Here is a 21104-nt window from a genome sequence, read left to right on the forward strand (position 1 = left end):
GACCTCCTTCCTGGAGAATGTATAATATACTTTATTAGGGTAGGCAGAGTTTCCCTGACAGTATTCAACTGGCCTCATAGCTGCCAAAAAGCCTCTGTTTCAAGGACCTAGTTGCTGAGTTTCTGCCAGGAGTGAAGCAAAAGCAGGGGCTGAGGGTACAATGCCTGGCCCTGACAAGCTTTAACCTTGGGACAGCACTGACTACAGAGGTAACTGCTTTATAAGACTTTAGAGTGTGGGTGTTTTGCTTTATGCCTATACAAGCAATTCACTTGAAGATGAGGAGGGAAAAACAGCCTTTCTGAACATACACAGTAAAACATGCACAATCCCAAGCATGCAGATTGACCCAGGGAAGTACTGAGATAGCTACACCATCCAGAAAACCCACACACTCTTCTGCTTTCTATCCACCACCAATAACTACCTTCCTGATCCATTAACAAAACAGCATGAAGCTTTGTGCTTGTGGCCTCGGTCACTCACTTTCATGTTTGTCAGAAACAACAAAGTCGTTGCTGGTTTCCGGAGTCCATTGTCCATGGTTTTTACCACATCATATGTTTTTATTTTCTCACCTGCTGAAGTGTTTCCAAGTCTGGCTGTTATGTATGGCGCTTCTGTGAGTGTTCTTTTTGTGCCCTCTGAATGAATAGGTTACATTGGAAAGGGAGGGATTCTTGTATATAATTATCTTTTGCAGCTTAGCAAATGCACCCCCAGCTGAGAAGCTTCTGAGACTAAATATTTGGTCTCTGATTGCCTACTTGAGTAAGGAATTTGGAAGCATCCTGGAAAGGTGGTTGTGGCTCAGATCCTGCCTGAGGCTCTGAAGCTGGCCTGGGTCTGGGTCCTATGCTTATAAGGTTCTGATCACAGTGCAGCGTCCAGTGGGGATGCTGGTTACATCAGAATGCTGTGGTTCTGCAGCTGCAGGATCTTTCCTCAAGACTGAGCTCATGGCATGGCGGCTTTCTTCCTCAGTACAAGTAAACCATCAGCGAGAGAAGAAGTGAAAACTACTTCCCTGATGATCTAGTCCCCAAAGTCACATGGTATCACTTTCGTCCTGTTCTTCTCAAGGGAAGAAAGCCTCTAACGCCAACCCTCACTTGCAAATCCAATTTGTAAGGAAAGGGTGATAAAGGATCACATACATACTCAACCCAACCCAACCAAACCTCAAGCCCACGAATTTTAAAGATTGGAGTAGATTGTGCTGGAGATTCATAAATAAACAGAATATAGACATTCACACAAAAATTCATAAATGTGTTCAGCCAGCCTCTTCTAGTCATTTAAAATTTGGTGAATTGCTATAGACAGTTTTTGAGATATTTCCTGGAGACAACATTACATACAATAGGAAGTACAAAGGCTTAGGGGTCAGATATAGCCAAATAGGTATGAATCCTGGACTCAACTACTTAATCATAAGTACTCAGAGACTTCGGCTACTTTAGGTCTCAAATGTCTTTAAGTATAAAATGAGGGCAGTCAATGAGACCTACTATTCCATAGGCAACTAAATAAGATAGGTTTACATGCCCCCTATAATGGTGGACTCCTTCCTTCTGCCAATTAATCAGGAATGTATTAACCATCTCTCTGAACCACATAGGTAGACCTTTACTGGATCCCATGACTGGTTTAAACTATACTCCAACCCAAACTCTACCTGGGGTGATAGACCCTATAATGTGAAAGGCAGAGAAGCTGTAATCCAGATGAGAGGATTGGAATAGACATGGATGCATGCGCAATAGAAATCAAAGGCATTTTCAAACAGGAAAAAAGAACAAGACGTTTTTCTGGACCTGGGTTCAGTTTGCATAAAGATGATAATAGAGGGCCAGGAGAGGTAGTTGGAAATCACAAAGGAGTTGATTGTATTCACTGATCATCGTAGACAGGAGGAGGGGAAGTAGATGGTGGGAGGTTAGAGCAGCAAGAAAGAAAGTGGAAGTTTCTACTCAGTGTCTCAGTCTGATGAAAATCATTAAGACTAGAGAGTTTTGAAACAATCTTCTGGGCTCACTAAAAACCAAGGCAGTCCAAGCTACTGAAGGATATCCCACTGTGCTTTCCGGGGCTGGCAACCATTTAGACAACCTTTGTGTCTGAAACTGTGAACAGTAAACCTAAAACTGACCATTAGAGAGCTCTTCGGAGTCAGGGTCCAGGCAACTGAACTTTGTCCTTACAGTTTGAATCTTGGAGGACAGACTGATGAGATGTGGTGGGGTTGGTTGTTTTTATAGGCCCTTAGCTCACTGTAAATGTGCGTCTCAAGGTATGGCCATGTGGAAATGGCCATTAGTGCACTCAGCTCAACTGTGTATTTGACTCCTACGTCCAGATAATGAGCCACTCACTCCTCTTACTTCCCTTCAAAAAGACTGATCTGTTTTGCAGCCTCTGTTTCTGTTACATTATCCAGCCCTAGGCAGTGATGATATTTATACAGAAGACAGAGACATTTTTGTGCTATGATGGAAGCTTAAAGGAAGTTGGAGCCAATGACCTTCCACTTGAAACCAAAGTATAAGAAGCACAAATGTTGCCATCTCTCATATAATGGGGGCTATAGAAATAAGCAGAAATGCTGCTTCTAGCCTTTCTAGCCACTGTTGAAAATATGATCCCTAAATCTCACTTACACATCTTACTCTACATCTAGTATGCCCCCAACCTGTTCTGATGAGGTTTGCATGTTCTATCAAAATAGACAGTTACAAAAAAATCACTTTACTAGTGTTTTTGTGAATAAGCATTGGCAATTCTATCAATTTCTTTGCTCTATTCTGAATGAACTGTAAGCATGAATGGGATAGTTGGATTTGAAGCTTAAGATTATCAATCCCTAACCGATCAATCTTGTAGAACCTCCCTGATTCCCAGGGAAGGGTTTTGATTGCCTGGGAAGTGTTTGTATAGAAACTCAATTAGGTTCTTTCTTGTTTTATTTCTTCTCAGGTGGGAAATTGGCAAGTGGAGTCCATGTAGCCTCACCTGTGGGGTTGGCCTGCAGACCAGAGATGTTGTCTGCTCCCACCTACTCTCCAGAGAGATGAACGAGGTGGTTGTCCTGGCTGATGACCTGTGCCATCACCCCAAACCCAGCACAGTGCAAGCCTGCAACCGTTTCAATTGCCCCCCAGCCTGGTACCCTGCACAGTGGCAGCTGGTGAGTTCCGAAAGTTACTTCCAACTGCAGTTTTCATTGGTAGCAATGATTTCAGACATAAAAACTGGGCATAATACTACCAGAGAACCCTGCTATACCACTCCTGGCATATACCCAGAGGATTCCCCAGCACGTAATAAGGATACATGCTCCACTATGTTCATAGCAGCCGTATTCATAATAGCCAGAAGCTGGAAAGAACCCAGATGTTCCTCAATGGAGGAATGGATACAGAAAATGTGGTATATTTACACTGTGGAATACTACTCAGCTATTAAAAACAATGAACTCATGAAATTCTTAGGCAAGTGGGTAGAACTGGAGAATGTTATCCTGAGTGAGGTGACCCAATCACAAAAGAATACACATGGTATGCACTCACTGATAAGCAGATATTAGCCCAGAAGCTTGGAATACCCAGGAAACAATTCACATATCAAATGATGCCCAAGAAGAAGGAAGGAGAGTCCCCTGGTCCTAGAAAGGCTCAGTGCAACAGTGTGGGGGAATACCATTAGGGAAGTGGGAAGGGGTTGATTGGGGAATGGGGGAGGGAATAGGGCTTATGGGACTTTCAGGGAGGGGAAATCCTGGAAAGGAAAAAACATTTTAAATATAAATAAAGAATATATCAAATAAAAAAAAAAGAATAGCTTAAATGAATACCCAAGTCCTATCTCTCACTTCTTAGCTTTTCTCCAACCTTCCTCAGACATAGACCTGTAAACACCATCTTCTTTCAACCATGACACAGCCCAGTGTTCTCCAAAAGCATACACTGACACTCCATCTGTTGACCTGAGCATTTTCATTGTGAATTGTCACCAAACAAGAAACTATTTTCAATTAAAAGCACTATGGTAGCTTTTCCATGAAGATAAAAATTTTCTGAGTTTATTCCTTTTCTAGTTTCTGCTATTTGCAATTCTAGTAGTTGAGTTTTTCTATATTTTGAGAATTTCATACATGTATACAATTAAATATGATCAGATCATATGTACCCCCACTTTTCCTCCACAATTCCCTCATGGCCCCTTAATATTTCCCTCCTTCCAATGCAATATATATATTATACATTATATTATATACATTATTATATATTAATTATATATTATATATTATATATCATGTATCATATATCATATATTATATATTAGGGACACCCTTACTTAGTTAATCCAAGTTAAAAATACTGAGCCAATTTTAGATTCAAAATTTTCCCCGGATTTTATGAACTCTAAAACTCTGAATACTCTAGTTTTAAAGCAGGAGATGACAAACTGCAGCCTACCAACTAAATCCAACCTTCTGCATTTTTTTTTTGTAAATAAAGTTTTATTGGAACATAGACCCACCTATCCTTTTTACATATTGTTTGTCGCTGATTTTGTTCTATAAGAACATAGTTGGGTAATTTAAGTTTTATTGGAACATAGACACCACCTATCCTTTTTACATATTGTTTGTTGCTGATTTTGTTCTACAAGGACAGAAGTGTGTGGCTATGATAATGACCATATGGCTCACAAAACTATCAGTCCTTTACAAAACTTTACAAAGTTTCTGGATCCTGAACATATGCACACATGTGTGCATACACACACACACACACCAACTATAAAAATACAACCACTCTATCATAATATATTATTAAAGTTATTATGCTTCAAAATAAATGGCTTTTTGGAATGCCTCTAAAGAACACAAAAGGTTTTAAATTGGTTGATTGGAGAAAATCTTATTTTGCAGTTTGTTCCTCATTAGGACATCAGACATAGCTTTAAAGTGACAACAGCTGTCACAAAACTAACCCTGAAATTTAGAAGGGATGTATGTCCCCATTTCAGCCCATTGTAAACTTGAGATGTGTCCCAGTTAGGATGATAAACTTTATAGTCATCCAGCTGAGGAGAGAGGAGTACTGCCTGCATACCCTTTCCTTACAGCTCAGAGACTGTCTGCTGGTTCCAAGCAGCCAAAAATCTTCCATATGTCTTCCTCCCTGGCTATCACAGAATGGTGATTTAGTAAGCATCAAACAATACTGAGTGAGCAAAATGCTACAGTGTGGTCATCACTTGGTATCTGCAGTTTCCATGCCCATGGATTTAAGCAACTTAGACTGTATGCCCTTTTGTTAGGCATGTGGTATTTACATCTATACTGAACATACATAGACATTTTAAATTTTTCCTAATGAATATGTGTTATTTGTATGTTTTACTTTGTATTATAATGTAGAGACAATTTAAGCTACACAGGAAGGGTGTGTAAGTTATAGAACTAGTAAGCCACTTTATATTAGTCTGAATATAAAGCATCCATAGATTTGGGGCTTTAGTATAATAACTGAGGAATATCCTACATACAGTCACTTCCAGATATTGAGGGAATCCTTGTTAAAAAATAACAACAACAACAACTAAGAAGAGGCATTGTGCATGAGTCTCCTTTAAAGTCTTGTGCATATCATGGCTGAGCCCATCAATTTCATGCTACTCTGCAATGTTGGTTTTTTTTTTTAAGTCAAGTAGATGTAATCTATTTTGAAAAGCTATGAGCCGGTGTTTTACTAAGAAATACACATCATTCTACCTTGATTTGAAATTAATTCTCACAGCAACATAGTTAAAAATGGTATATTATCCTCATTTTAGTTTTGAGGAAACTAAGAATTATGCAAGCTGAAAATTAAGGGGTGTCTTTCGTGACTGAAAGGTCCATGGTTATCACAGCAAGCACAGTGTGAGCTCCTTTGATTTGTGAAAATACAACCATGGCCTAGGAGTGACTTTGCTCAAGGTCTTGAAGGCTACACAATAGGTTGGGCCTCCTGGTTTCTGGTGTACTTTCTAGAGCTCCTTTAAATTGAAGAAAACTATTGGCTTTAAGCTGACTCATGCCAGGAGAAAAAGTAAGGAATCTGTGCATATCCATCTCCACTGTTTGACTACTAAGTCTCTGGATTATGGGTAGCTTGTATTTTGTCATTATGTGGAGAGTGCTTTGTGAATAGTGTTTATTCTATGACAAAATGAATGATTTTACGCAGAGTGCCTCCCTACAGGCCATGAAATTCTGGCTCTGTATCTCACTGATATATCTGTGTGCAGTTATGGATCATAAAGTCAGCATTGTAGTGGATTTCAGGGGAACACTGCCTTCCTTCTCAATAGCCTCACATGCTACTGATTAATGATCCTGGCCCAGTGTGTTTTCTGAGCCTTAGCGTACATCACACACGCACAGCTTGGTGTCAGCAGCTACCATTGCCAGCCTCATACCCACAGCATCCATTTTGATTCCATCTGCCTTGACCTAAGAAGACATGAGTTTATTTCAAAAGCCTATTCTATTTCCTCCCACAAGCAAGTCCTTTAAAGATGAAGCAGGTTTCGGCCTAATCCTCAGTTCAGGAAGCTAATACCAAGCATCTCTGTAAAGTTCATACAGTTGATTAGTGGTTTCGATTTATATCCTTGTATACCAAACATAATAATTATCAAAGGTATTTTAAGACAATAAGAAATAAGGAATTTCCAGAGAGTGTCCATTAATAGTTTGATCATTGGTTACTTTTAATATCTCATTAACCTTAGCAGAAATATTTCCCTCCTATTGCTTCCTAGAATCTTCTTCAGGTGAGTTCTTGGATAAAATGAGCTCTTACTACTTCTTAAAGGAAATAAAGCCATGGTTTTTATTGTAGGTGGAATAAGTAAAAAGTAAGTTTAGGTATCCCTGAGCTAAAAGATTGTGGTCTCAGGACACCATGAGTTATGTGAGCAGTGACAGACAACCGCTTGCTTGATTAGCCCTGGGATTCCTTGGCAGTCTTGACCTGGACAAGGGAACCTGGTGTGCAGTCATGATCCCTTCAGGTCAGCTGTAATCTGCTAGGCGCTCCTTTCAGCACCCAGCCTACAGCCTTACTGTGTTTTTTAATGAAAGAACAAGAGATGGGGTTTTCAAATCCTTCCTTTAAAACTGAGAGGCAACCTAACAGACACCCTGCCAGTTTGAGTGGAGAAACTCTCCCTCCTTTTGTGCTTGATCTCAGGGTTACCACCAACCTTCTATGTATGATTCGTTTCCTAGAAAAGGGAAGCAGTATAGGAATCGCCATCTGCTGATGGAACACAGTATCCTGTGTTCTTTGTGGAATACTTGTCTAAAATTGGCTCAGAGTCAGTATTTACACATTCTGCAGATCTGGGGGAGACCAGGCATGGATTCTACGTATCTCTATTAAAGTTTTGTTTTATTCTAAAGCAGAAATCTAATTCTAGATTTGGTTGTCAGAGAACCATCTATTTGCGTGTACTTCTTGCATTTTAATCTTTGGTCTCAAAAAAAAAATACCTCGTTTGATATTTGTTAATTTATATTATATTTTTATATATATTTATATTATATATAATTATTAATATTATTTTATATATTTATATTATATATAATTTAGATTTTATGTATATATTTATTTAAATTTTTAGTTATTGAATTTCCCGTGCATTGATCCACTGTATCTTTTCTAACTTATTATTTTTTTCTCATCTTCATATTTAGTATTGTCTGCAAACAGGTATTATAAACCTCCCAAGAGGTGAGCTCACAGTAGACAGTTATAGTGCATGATCCAGGGGCTCTGGCATGCATTACCACCTTAGCCTTGAAACACTTTGATCATGATCATCTTCTACTAGGATGGTGTTCAGGAGCTCTCTGTAGCCAGATAATAAGCCAACGTGCATGATCCTGTCAGACCCATCTGTCCCTGCACATCTGCTGATGCCCATCTCTAGTCACAGCTGCTCTCTGGCTGCCTAACTTCTCCTGCACTGCTTCCTGATACCTGCATGTTCCCTCCCCTCTGCCTGTCAGAACCTAGCAGGAGACTCCCCCTTCTACCAGATACATCTCCCACACTGAAGCTGTGGGTATTCACTGAACAGCTGCATCCTTATCTGGTCAGGCACAGCCATGAATCCTGGATTAGATGCTAAGGTCAACGAAGGCCAAGACTGAGTTTCAGGAGGACCCATAGCTGAAGGAGAAGGAGCATGATGAAACAGAGAGGATAGTGAGGAGAGGCACACACATTAACCTTTTTTATTATTATCTGACAGGTTCATATATTTATATAATGGACTTTAGTTTTCACCTGACTCCCCTCTCTCATTCCCTCTCTCATTCCCTCTCTCTAGCACTTAAACCTCTCTTTCCGATAAGTACCATAGCATTCCGTGTCTCTAGCACAGCTCTAAACACCTGACATATGCTAACCTTTCCAGATGATGTTACTATCCTTTCCAGATGAGGCACTGGGAGCACTGGGAGGTCACCATGCACTCTAGCTTCATATAGGATTACTCATTCTCCCACCGTACATGTTCTTTCTTCTCAGCAACCTTAGGCTCTGGGGGGTTGAAATTGTCCAATCTTGAGCAGCTGGTGAATAAATGGCATCCAATATGCTTCAAACCCCATTCTTGAGTCTATCATTCAATGTACTTTTTCCAAGCTATCTTTACTATTTACTCTGCAGGGCTAAATTGTGAGGAAATCTGAGAACACATCTTTGAATCTGCAGTTTACATAAGACTCAGCATCTGTTGCCATGTTTGGGGCTTTCTTGAATCTACATCTTAGTTTTCTGTGGCTGCTATAACAAACTCCCACAATTGTGATGTCTCAAAACAACACAATTGTACTGCTTATCCCAAGTTAGAAATGGGTTTTACTATCCTAAAATCCATGAGTCAGTCAGCAGACATGCCTTGTTCTGGGAGAGGGACATCTAAGACATGTGTGTGCCTTTTTCTTTTCCATCTTTTATTTTCTCTTCTTTCCCCCTTCAGAGTGAATCCCTCCAGACATTAATTCTGTTCTTATCTGACCAGACTCTGACCCACCTGCACCACTCTTATGAGGAGCATGGTGATTATATCAACATACGTGATTATATAGGATTGTTGCATAATTAGCAAAGTCCCTTTGGCTATTCTAAGAAATGTGTTTGCCAATTCATAGAAACCTTCCTGGTCATCATTCAGCCAACACAATCTGTTCAAAGGTCAGCAGGCTGAGCACTTAATTTCCAGTAGCATCAAGCCTTGTGATTGATAACATACCCTCTACTACCTACCCCCCTCATAACATCTGTGGCATCACATATATGCATCTGCATGCTTTCATTTGATTTGATTCTAAGCATCACATTTTAAAGGGAATAAGGAAGAAAGGAGAGATATGCTGAAGGGTTAAACGGAAATGAATCAGCCTGCTCTGGAGTGTAATTTAGATTTCCCTGAGCTGCAAATGTTTTATGTTCAGGATTGCATCCACCCAAGTGCACGTACATATTGCACACATCTGTACTGAGAAGACAGGAGTAGTCACCACAAACCCTCCCTGCATGCGCTCTGCCCCTGGCTTAAAGCTGTGATTAGCTCTCTGTTTCCCCATAAACCTTTTTTTTTAATCAGGGTCACAATTCAAAAATGCACATAATTTAGCTGTATAAAAAGCCATATATGAGAGAGGAATCTCTCCTGATAATATTAATGAAAAAGAAAATTTTAATGATAACCATGCTCCAGAAAGTAATGTCTATGTTTACACATATGCATCTGTGCACACACATACCTTTGGACTGGACTAGAGGGCTATCAAGTAGTCATCAGTAATGTTAGATCTCTGTGATTCAAATATAAATCAATGTAAGTTAGGAGTCATATTTATACCCTAAAACTATTTAAATGCTTAATTCATTTTCAGTAGTATTTTGAAATGAATATCTGATCCTATCTTTAGAAGCAGCAATAAATATAACAGCATAGAGATCAAAAGTCAGATTTCACATGTGGAATAGTTTTGTTTTTATTTACTAGCAGAAAGCTCTTTGGCTGAATCACTCTGAATGCTGTTGGGCCTGGGTGTCACATCATAACAGTCTATTTAACCCAGAAGTCTCCCTGCATAGCCCTATGTTTCTACAGTTGGAAAGGCTTAACTCACAATAAGCAAAGTGACGCTGCTCTACAAAATGGTACCCTCATTTTAACAGTGTTTCTCGGTGAATTTTGAGTGCTAGCTTTCCTTTATTTCTCCAAGTCCTAACCTTCAATTTTGACCTCTACTATGCATGGGATTTCCCATTCTCCTACATTGCTGAGTTGCCTCCATCCCCAAAGATCTCCATGAGGCCCAATATGTATCCAGCCACCCTTCCCAGCAAACTTCACAGATTACCACCATGTGCTGTTACCACTATCTAGCCATTCCCTCTCTGAAATCTGAAGCTCTTCTCAGCCTCATGGGTCCTTCACACTCAGTAAACACCCATGTCTAGCTAATTCCATTTTGTTCAAACCCCTGCCTTCATTCTTTCCATTCTTGCCTTTCTCCCCAAGCCTTGATCCATAATCAGTAACCCAACTATTATAACCATTAACTATGGAATTGGCTCCATAACTCTCACTCAGTACCTCCCAACCTGGTACCAATGCCTTCTTAACACAAACTTCCTATTAAACCTTTAAGATGACATATGATGTGACCCATCAAATAAAAGTAAAGCATGCAGTAATACATAGGCAAACTTAATCAAGAAGTCTTTCCTCTGTGAAATACTGCTATGTAACAGATGTTCTCTGGGGAAATAGGAACAAAAAATCTACCTATGTCAGGTAGGGAATCAGCACTAGACCAACATACTAATACCACTGAAGTCCACTGGTGAAACAAGGCATGAAAACATGCCTTGGTTGGATAGGCATGTGGGTGAAAGGCTACTTATAGAAGCAGAAATTACTCAGACAGCTGCATCATCAAAGTCCACCCCAGCATGGTGACAGTTCACCAAAGTTACAAATCTATGCACACACTGAACAGCCTGCAGGTATTTCAGCAAGTTGGAAAATATCCCTTCCAGGAGCTCAGTGGGTCTGAACTTCCTCGAGGCTACTGGGCTGGTCTCTACTTCCAGGAAGCTCAGCTTATCTAAGACTATCTCTCAGCAATCCTTATAGCTATATGTTCTTGGAGTGGGAAGGAAGTTCTAATCAATCTGATCAGTTTAGGGGACTTCCTGAGTTTTTTGAGTTGTTCATTTCCTAAGCTTAACAGCTTTACTTTAGGATAGAATATTTCACCCCATCCCACACCCATCCCCATATCCACCCCTTAGAATACCCAACTGTTTTACCTCTCTTTTCACTTCTTGTGTCTTAACAAGTCCCCCCCTGCCCAAATGTGACAGTTTTTTCTCAGAGGAAAGTGTTACACATCAAATACCAATTGATATCTTATTGGGCAGTATTCTTTGAAACCCTTTGGCCTATGTTGCCTAAGTAATTTCATACAAATTTCCTCATGTTATCCCTCTCTTTAAAACTCCTTCTGATGGTACCCGCAGGGCTTTAGGATTATGTTTCAAAGACTATATTTCACTATCTGTCTCTCATCCTCAGGCCTACTCGGAGCTATGTGACCATGCCGTAGTTGTGCGTGATGTGGGTATAAGCCTACATGGTTAGATGCTGTCCCCATTCCTGTTTTCCTGGCTAACTATTCATGTTGCCTCTTCTGCATCACTGCCCCCAACCTATCCATAACAATGTAGTTGCACTATTTAATGCAGTCTCTTTTGGTAAAACTGTTCATGTTTTTCAGTAGTTTTCTCCTCCACTAGATGACAGATCCCTATAATTATAGCCACTTATATTCATCTAAAATCCCCAACATCTAACAAAGTAACCAGAGGGTAACCAAATGTTTGGTAGAAGTATGACTGAGTAAAGAAAGGAGTGAAATGAGTTATGAGCATAATAAGCCGTTCATACCATGTTAAGCCTGGAAATCTGATCCTAGAAACAGAACATAAATGTCATTTTGCATTAAAAGCAGTAATATAATTTGAAGCACCAAGGAAATGAACTCAACTCTAAATTAAACTACCAAATGAAACATTTTTAAACATCAATGCAGGCAGAATTTATTGACATGCTAATCATGGGGAAATCTTTGAAAATACAGGTCACATGAGCATATTTCTATATTAAAATATAGCCTTTAAGTGGTCTCTTTATTGTATATTTCTTAAATTTCTTATAAAAATAATGAAGCCACAACTTCCCCATGAATCATGTATGGCAGCTAATATATGCAGCATAAATGGTATCTTTTATTATTTGTCTTTATTGCATATATTTTAAAATACCCCTTACCAGAGATTTACCTTTTCATACCAGGATGTGACCTTCAATGATGATTCATGAAAACAAATATTTTTCATTTAATTTTACTACATTTCCCTTGATTTCTTTCCTCGGTATATATTTTCTTTCTGCACGCTAACTCTCACATAAAGAACTGAAGCTTCACCAAGTCATCTCAACATGGTCAAAACATTGCCACAGACTTTGAAGGCTTTCCTGATATAAAATTTTACCTTCCATGATTTCTAGAAATCTATAAAGACATTTTTCATCTATGTAAACATACTGGAGAAATTTATTAAGCACATATAATACAATCTTTAGGAACAGGATTTGGACAAATAATAGGTAAAAGATAGATGAAGAATACATACATACATACATACATACATACATAGAGTTGGTCAGATAGGTAGACAATGTGAGAGCAATGGTAGACAGGTAGGTAGATAATGATTGATAGATAGATAGATAGATAGATAGAAAGAAAGATAGATAGATAGATAGATAGATAGATAGATAGATAGATAGATAGATAGGATTGATTTATCTGGTCCTCTCCCATGCCTGGAAACTCAGAATGCACAGAAGAGCCAATTCCTACTGCTTGTTGGGGACACAGCTTCCTGTAGTGATCAAAGATTCTGATAAAAGGAGGATCTGTGACAGCTGGATTTTGCTTTACATCTTTGAAACATCTGCATTTAGAGTCTTCTCATCCATCCAGTCATCAATTCAGGAAACATTTATAAACTCCATGTTCTTTGCCAGACACTATGCTGTGCACTGGGGAGTACATAGATGAACTTTTCTCAGAAGATTCCTAATCCTGGTTGTGTTCAGGAAAACAGGAAATAGCAGACACATGAGCTATGAGCATTCTTGGAAGAGATAAGGTACCCATCCTAAGTCAGGGTGTGGTGGAAGGGAACCATTCACCAAGAGGCACAGAAAACAGAGCAGGCTTTGAGGAGGAATGGCCTGTGAGCTGGGCCTTCTAGGATACCTTAGAAGTGTATGGTGAGCAAGGAGCTGAAAGGCCTAGTGAACAACATGATCAAAAGCCTGGGCAGAAGTGTCTGTGTGCTCAGAGAAGGATGAATTATCTATTGCACCTAGTGCCCTAGTACATGGTAGAGTCTCAGAATAAGTCAGTAAGATTGCTGTAGTCTAGTGTGCAAGGACCAGAAAGGCATTTTGTGGCATCTGGTCTTTATCTTGTGGGTGCTCTGAATCTTCCTAAAGCTTTAGGTATAGATAACACACCCAGATGATCTTAAAATTCTTCCTGGACTTTCGGGGGGGCGGCGGCGGCGGCGGCGGCGGCGGCGGTAGCAGTGGCTGCTCCAGCTGAAGGGCCATCAGCAGTGGAACCAAGGCGACACAGGGTCCAGTTAGGCCCTGCGCCCACGACCACTGACCTTCGCTGACCAGCCGGGCGGCAAGCAACTGCGGTTCTGCGGAGCCTTTCGCTGCACGGAAGCCACTTCAGAACTCGGCTGCCCGCCAGTCAGGAGAGACTCACCGCCATCTTGATCCCGGGCTCCAGAGATCGGTCAGACTGAGGTACACAAACATAATCCTAGGCCCAACACCGCAGGGGTCTGAGCCAGACGGGCGTTGGCCTGCACCCAGGCCCTGGGCTGTTCGAGTGGCCATCGGGGCGCCAACCCAGCCAGGAGTTTTTTTTTTTGCCCCGGCCGGTGCACGCGCCGCCATTTTGCCTACAGGAGCCAGAGTGCTCGGGAGGGCAGAGACTGCTAACAAGCGTAGCCTGAGGCTAACAAAACGGGGGTCTAGGCCCCAAAAGGCACAGGACTGACCCCAAGAACTGGGCGGCTTGGTGGGCCATCTGTGTGTCAACCAGCCCAGGAGGTTATTAGCACAACAGACTCTCCCGGTGCTTTCGCGGAGCGCGGACGCGCACGCCCGCCATCCGGGTCACCTGGCGGACCCAAATAACAGACATAGCCCTAGGGGAACTTTGCTCGGACCTTGGCCTCCCAGGCGTTTGCCTGGACTCAGGGCCCAGGCGACAAGGCTAACCTAGTGTGCGCCAGCCCGGTTGGGGAAATCGGCTGCCCAGCGGAGTGAGCGGAGCACAGGGGAGGTCACAGCAACATTCACCTTCGGAGCTCCCTGGGGGTGCACACGGGTTCCACCTGGTCCACAGACACAATCTGGGGCAAGGCCTCAGGCAGAAGCCCCCAGCTCAAATCTCTCCGCTTCAGATCAGCCTGGGTGGCCGCCACATCTCCAGGTCCCTCAAGAGGCTAGTGGGGGCTTCCAGGCGGCCAGCTGGGAAAAGTCGGTGTGCTCCGATAAATCCTGCGGGCCCCAGCGGGAGCCTTCAGGTGCCTGCTTTGGGATCTGAACAGCCTGGAAAACAGCACCCTGTCTATAGGCAGTGCAGAGTGTAAGCTGTGCACCAGAGGCCAACGGGGAAGGGGCAGCTTGCACTGGTGAGTCCAGCACTGACAAGACCAAGTAACACCAGTGAGAGCTAGATGGCAAAAGGCAAACGCAGAAACGTCACTAACAGAAATCAAGGCAATATGGCAACATCTGAACCAAATTCTCCTCTACCAGCAAGTCCTGGATACCCCATCACACCAGTAAAACAAGATTTGGATTTAAAATCACTGGTCATGATGCTGGTACAGGAACACATGAAGGTCATTGAGGAGAAAATGGATCAAAAGTTAGAAGCCCTTGCAAGGGAAACACAAAAATCATTGAAAGAAATCCAGGAGAATACAAAAGCCAACAAGGAGGAAATGCAAAAAACACTTAAAGAAATACAGGAGAACTTTGCTCAACAGGCTGAGGTCATGAAAGACGAAACACAAAAATCTCTTAAAGAAATACAGGAGAACTTTGGTCAACAGGCTGAGCTCATGAAAGAGGAAACACAAAAATCTCTTAAAGAATTACAGGAAAACACAAACATGCAAGGGAAGGAGCTAAGCAAAACCATCCAGGATCTAAAATCAGAAGTAGAAACAACTAAGTAAACTCAAAGGGAGACAACTTTGGAGATAGAAAGCCTTGGGAAGAAATCAGGGGACAGAGATGCAAATATCAACAACAGAATACAAGAGATAGAAGAAAGAATCTCAGATGCTGAAGATTCCATAGAAACCATGGACTCAACAGTTAAAGAAAATGCAAAGTGCAAAAAGCTTGTAACCCAAAATATCCAGGAAATCCAGGACACAATGAGAAGACCAAACCTAAGGATTATAGGCATAGATGAGAGGGAAGATTTACAACTTAAAGGGCCAGCAAATATCTTCAATAAAATTATGGAAGAAAACTTCCCTAACCTAAAGAGAGAGATGCCCATGAATATACAAGAAGCCTACAGAACTCCAAACAGACTGGACCAGAACAGAAATACTTCCCGTCACATAATAATCAAAACACCAAATGTTCTAAACAAAGAAAGAATACTAAAGGCAGTAAGAGAAAAAGGCCAAGTAACATATAAAGGAAGACCTATCAGAATCACAGCAGACTTTTCACCTGAGACTATGAAGGCTAGAAGGTCCTGGGCAGATCTCATGCAGACTCTAAGAGAACACAAATGCCAACCAAAACTACTATATCCAGCAAAACTCTCAATCACCATAGATGGAGAAACTAAAATATTTCACGACAAAACCAAGTTCACCCAATATCTATCCACAAACCCAGCCCTAAAAAGGATAATAGGAGGACAACACCAATACAAGGAGGGAAACTCCACCCTGAAAAAAGCAAGATAGTAACCTTTCATCAAACCCAAATAAGTTAAGCAATCAAATTTAAAAAATAACGTCAAAAATGATAGGAAGTAACAATCACTATTCCTTAATATCTCTTAACATCAATGGACTCAATGCCCCAATAAAAAGACACAGACTAACTGACTGGATACGTAAACAGGACCCTACATTTTGCTGCTTACAGGAAACACACCTAAGGGTCAAAGACAAACACTACCTTAGAGTAAAAGGCTGGAAGACAATTTTACAAGCAAATGGTCTCAGGAAACAAGCTGGAGTAGCCATTTTAATATCAGATAAAATTGACTTTCAACCCAAAGTCATCAAAAGAGACTCTGAGGGACACTTCTTGCTGGTCAAAGGAAAAATACAACAAGAAGAACTCTCAATCCTGAACATCTATGCTCCAAATGCAAGGGCACCCTCTTTCATAAAAGAAACTTTATTAAAACTCAAAGCACACATTGCACCTAACACAATAATTGTTGGTGACTTCAACACTGCACTTTCCTCAATGGACCGATCAGGAAAACAGAAACTAAACAAGGACACAATGAAACTAATTGAAGCTTTGGACCAATTAGATTTAACTGATATATATAGAACATTCTATCCTAAAACAAAAGAATATACCTTTTTTTCAGCACCTCATGGTACCTTCTCCAAAATCGACCATATAATTGGTCACAAGACAGACCTCAACAAATATAAAAAGATAGAACTAATCCCATGCCTCCTATCTGATCACTATGGAATAAAAGTGGTCTTCAATAGCAACAGAAACAACAGAAAACCCACAAACACGTGGAGATTGAACAATACTCTACTCAATGACACCTTGGTCAAGGAAGAAATAAAGAAAGAAATTAAAGACTTTTTAGAACACAATGAAAATGAAAACACAACATACCCAAATCTATGGGACACAATGAAAGCAGTGCTAAGAGGAAAACTCATAGCCCTGAGTGCCTCCAAAAAGAAAATGGAGAGAGCATACATTACCAACTTAATGACACACCTGAAAGCCCTAGAACAAAAAGAAGCTATTTCACCCAGGAGGAGTAGAAGGCAGGAAATCATCAAACTCAGGGCCGAAATCAATCAAGTAGAAACAAAGAGAACCATACAAAAAATCAACAAAACTAGGAGCTGGTTCTTTGAGAAAATCAACAAGATAGATAAACCCTTAGCCAGACTGACCAAAGGGCACAGAGAAAGTATCCAAATTAACAAACTTAGAAATGAAAAGGGAGACATAACAACGGAAACTGAGGAAATCCAAAAAATCATCAGATCCTACTACAAGAGCCTGTACTCAACACAACTGGAGAATCTGGAGGAAATGGACAATTTCCTTGACAGATACCAAATACCAAAATTAAATCAGGACCAACTAGACCATCTAAACAGTCCCATAAAGCCTAAAGAAATAGAAGGAGTCATAGAAAGTCTTCCAACCAAAAAAAGCACAGGACCAGATGGTTTCAGTGCAGAATTCTACCAGACCTTCAAAGAAGAGTTAACACCAATACTCTTCAAACTATTCCACAAAATAGAAACAGAAGGAACACTACCCAATTCCTTCTACGAAGCCACAATTACGCTGATACCAAAGCCACACAAAGATCCAACAAAGAAAGAGAACTTCAGACCAATTTCCCTTATGAACATCGATGCAAAAATACTCAACAAAATTCTTGCCAACCGAATCCAAGAACACATCAAAACGATCATCCACCATGATCAAGTAGGCTTTATCCCGGGAATGCAGGGTTGGTTCAATATACGGAAATCCATCAATACAATCCACTACATAAACAAACTCAAAGAACAAAATCATATGGTCATTTCATTGGATGCTGAAAAAGCTTTTGACAAAATTCAGCATCCTTTCATGCTTAAAGTCTTGGAGAGAACAGGAATTCAAGGCCCATACCTAAACATAGTAAAAGCAATATACAGCAAACCGGTAGCCAGCATCAAACTAAACGGAGAGAAACTTGAAGCAATCCCACTGAAATCAGGGACCAGACAAGGCTGCCCCCTTTCTCCTTATCTTTTCAATATTGTACTTGAGGTACTAGCTCGGGCAATTCGACAACATAAGGAGGTCAAAGGGATACAAATTGGAAAGGAGGAAGTCAAACTATCATTATTTGCAGACGACATGATCGTCTACCTAAGTGACCCAAAGAACTCCACTAGAGAGCTCCTACAGCTGATAAACAACTTCAGCAAAGTGGCAGGTTACAAAATCAACTCAAGCAAATCAGTGGCCTTCCTATACTCAAAGGATAAGCAGGCTGAGAAAGAAATTAGGGAAATGACCCCCTTCACAATAGCCACAAACAGTATAAAGTATCTTGGGGTGACTCTTACCAAACATGCGAAAGATCTGTATGGCAAGAACTTCAAGACTCTGAAGAAGGAAATGGAAGAAGACCTCAAAAAATGGGAAAACCTCCCATGCTCATGGATCGGTAGAATCAATATAGTTAAAATGGCCATTTTGCCTAAAGCACTATACAGATTCAATGCAATACCCATCAAAATCCCAACTCAATTCTTCACAGAGTTAGAAAGAGCAATTATCAAATTCATCTGGAACAACAAAAAACCCAGGATAGCTAAAACTATTCTCAGCAACAAAAGAAAATCTGGGGGAATCAGTATCCCTGACCTCAAGCAATACTACAGAGCAATAGTGTTAAAAACTGCATGGTATTGGTACAGTGACAGGCAGGAGGATCAATGGAACAGGATTGAAGATCCAGAAATGAACCCACACACCTATGGCCACTTGATCCTCGACAAAGAGGCTGAAAACATCCAATGGAAAAAAGATAGCCTTTTCAACAAATGGTGCTGGTTCAACTGGAGGTCAGCATGCAGAAGAATGCGAATTGATCCATCCTTGTCTCCTTGTACTAAGCTCAAATCCAAATGGATCAAGGACCTCCACATAAAGCCAGACACTCTGAAGCTAATAGAAAAGAAACTGGGGAAGACCCTTGAGGACATCGGTACAGGGAGAAAGTTTCTGAACAGAACACCAATAGCGTATGCTCTAAGAGCAAGAATTGACAAATGGGACCTCATAAGGTTACAGAGTTTCTGTAAGGCAAAGGACACCGTCAAGAGGACAGATCGGCAACCAACAAATTGGGAAAAGATCTTCACCAATCCTACATCAGATAGAGGGCTAATATCCAATATATATAAAGAACTCAAGAAGTTAGACTCCAGAAAACCGAACAACCCTATTAAAAAATGGGGTACAGAGTTAAACAAAGAATTCTCACCTGAAGAACTTCGGATGGCGGAGAAGCATCTTAAAAAATGCTCCACTTCATTAGTCATTAGGGAAATGCAAATCAAAACAACCCTAAGATTTCATCTTACACCAGTCAGAATGGCTAAGATTAAAAATTCAGGAGACAGCAGGTGTTGGAGAGGGTGCGGAGAAAGAGGAACACTCCTCCACTGCTGGTGGGGTTGCAAATTGGTACAACCACTCTGGAAAGCAGTCTGGCGGTTCCTCCGAAAACTGGGCACCTCACTTCCAGAAGATCCTGCTATACCACTCCTGGGCATATACCCAGAGGATTCCCCACCATGTAATAAGGATACATGCTCTACTATGTTCATAGCAGCCCTATTTATAATTGCCAGATGCTGGAAAGAACCCAGGTATCCCTCAACAGAAGAGTGGATACAAAAAATGTGGTATATCTACACAATGGAGTACTATTCAGCCATTAGAAACAATGAATTCATGAAATTCTTAGGCAAATGGATGGAGCTAGAGAACATCATACTAAGTGAGGTAACCCAGACTCAAAAGGTGAATCATGGTATGCACTCACTAATAAGTGGTTATTAACCTAGAAAACTGGAATACCCAAAACATAATCCACACATCAAATGAGATACAAGAAGAAAGCAGGAGTGGTCCCTGGTTCTGGAAAGACTCAGTGAAACAGTATTTGGCAAAACCAGAACGGGGAACTGGGAAGGGGTGGGAGGGAGGACAGGGGAAGAGAAGGGGGCTTACGGGACTTTCGGGGAGTGGGGGGGGGGCTAGAAAAGGGGAAATCATTTGAAATGTAAATAAATTATATCAAATAAAAAAAAAAGACAAAAAAAAAAAAAAATTCTTCCTTACAACTGTTTTTGTCCTTGTGCTTGTACAGAATTCTGAATGAGGTTATGGATAATTTATCTGAGGACTGCCCTTTAATCAGGCCCTATCTGGAACTTGACAGTCTACCCTTTATTTTAAGAGAGTGGTTACACAATAAGACCCTTGGAGTAAAACAAATTATTTTCACCATCTACAAACTAAGTTTGAAGGAAAAAGAAAACAAATCTACATTTCTCTCTTATTTCATGTTTCCTATTTAATAAAGAATTCTAGTTGAACCCTTTGAATCTAATAACTTTATATTCAGCTACTTGCTTCATTTTGGAGTATGTATCCAAAATGAAGAGGATCCCATGTGCAGCAAAAAATATTTGAATGGAGAAAAATGTAGCCATTAATCATTGAAGTGCTTTGTAGTCATATAAGTACCAACACCAATAGGAAAATTACTATATTTTCAGTCAATAGATGATCCCTAGAACTCTGCATATATTAGCTGCCATAGCATATCTCCAAATATCTTTATGCCTGGTGAATTCAGGAGGCCTTTAAGTGTCTTGACTGAATTTTAATCTTTAATGATAAAAAATGTGGTTTGACATCATTTTGAAGTATGCAGGGATATGGTCTTATGAACTAGGCAGCTGTTTCTCTCACTGCATGCTCAATGATATAAATATTTAAAGACATCACATACCGCTAGAATCTATTAAGAAATGGCACTGTATTTTTCAGCTCATACTCCCACCAGTGATTACGAGGAAACAAATGAACCTGAGTTTTTTTAA

The 21104-nt window shown here is 40.6% G+C and overlaps 1 protein-coding gene across 4 annotated transcripts in view; it reads left to right on the forward strand.

The window, feature by feature from the left end:
- Adamtsl1 (ADAMTS like 1) overlaps positions 1–21104 on the forward strand; it is a 383172-nt gene that overhangs the window by 260871 nt on the left and 101197 nt on the right. For all 4 annotated transcript variants that reach the window (XM_052176711.1, XM_052176713.1, XM_052176712.1 and 1 more), the window contains one exon: positions 2977–3187. In XM_052176711.1, the coding sequence (XP_052032671.1) occupies positions 2977–3187 (211 nt within the window). The remainder of the gene's footprint in view (positions 1–2976; positions 3188–21104) is intronic.

Source organism: Apodemus sylvaticus, chromosome 3 (assembly GCF_947179515.1).
Source record: "Apodemus sylvaticus chromosome 3, mApoSyl1.1, whole genome shotgun sequence".
Taxonomy (NCBI): Eukaryota; Metazoa; Chordata; class Mammalia; order Rodentia; family Muridae; genus Apodemus; species Apodemus sylvaticus.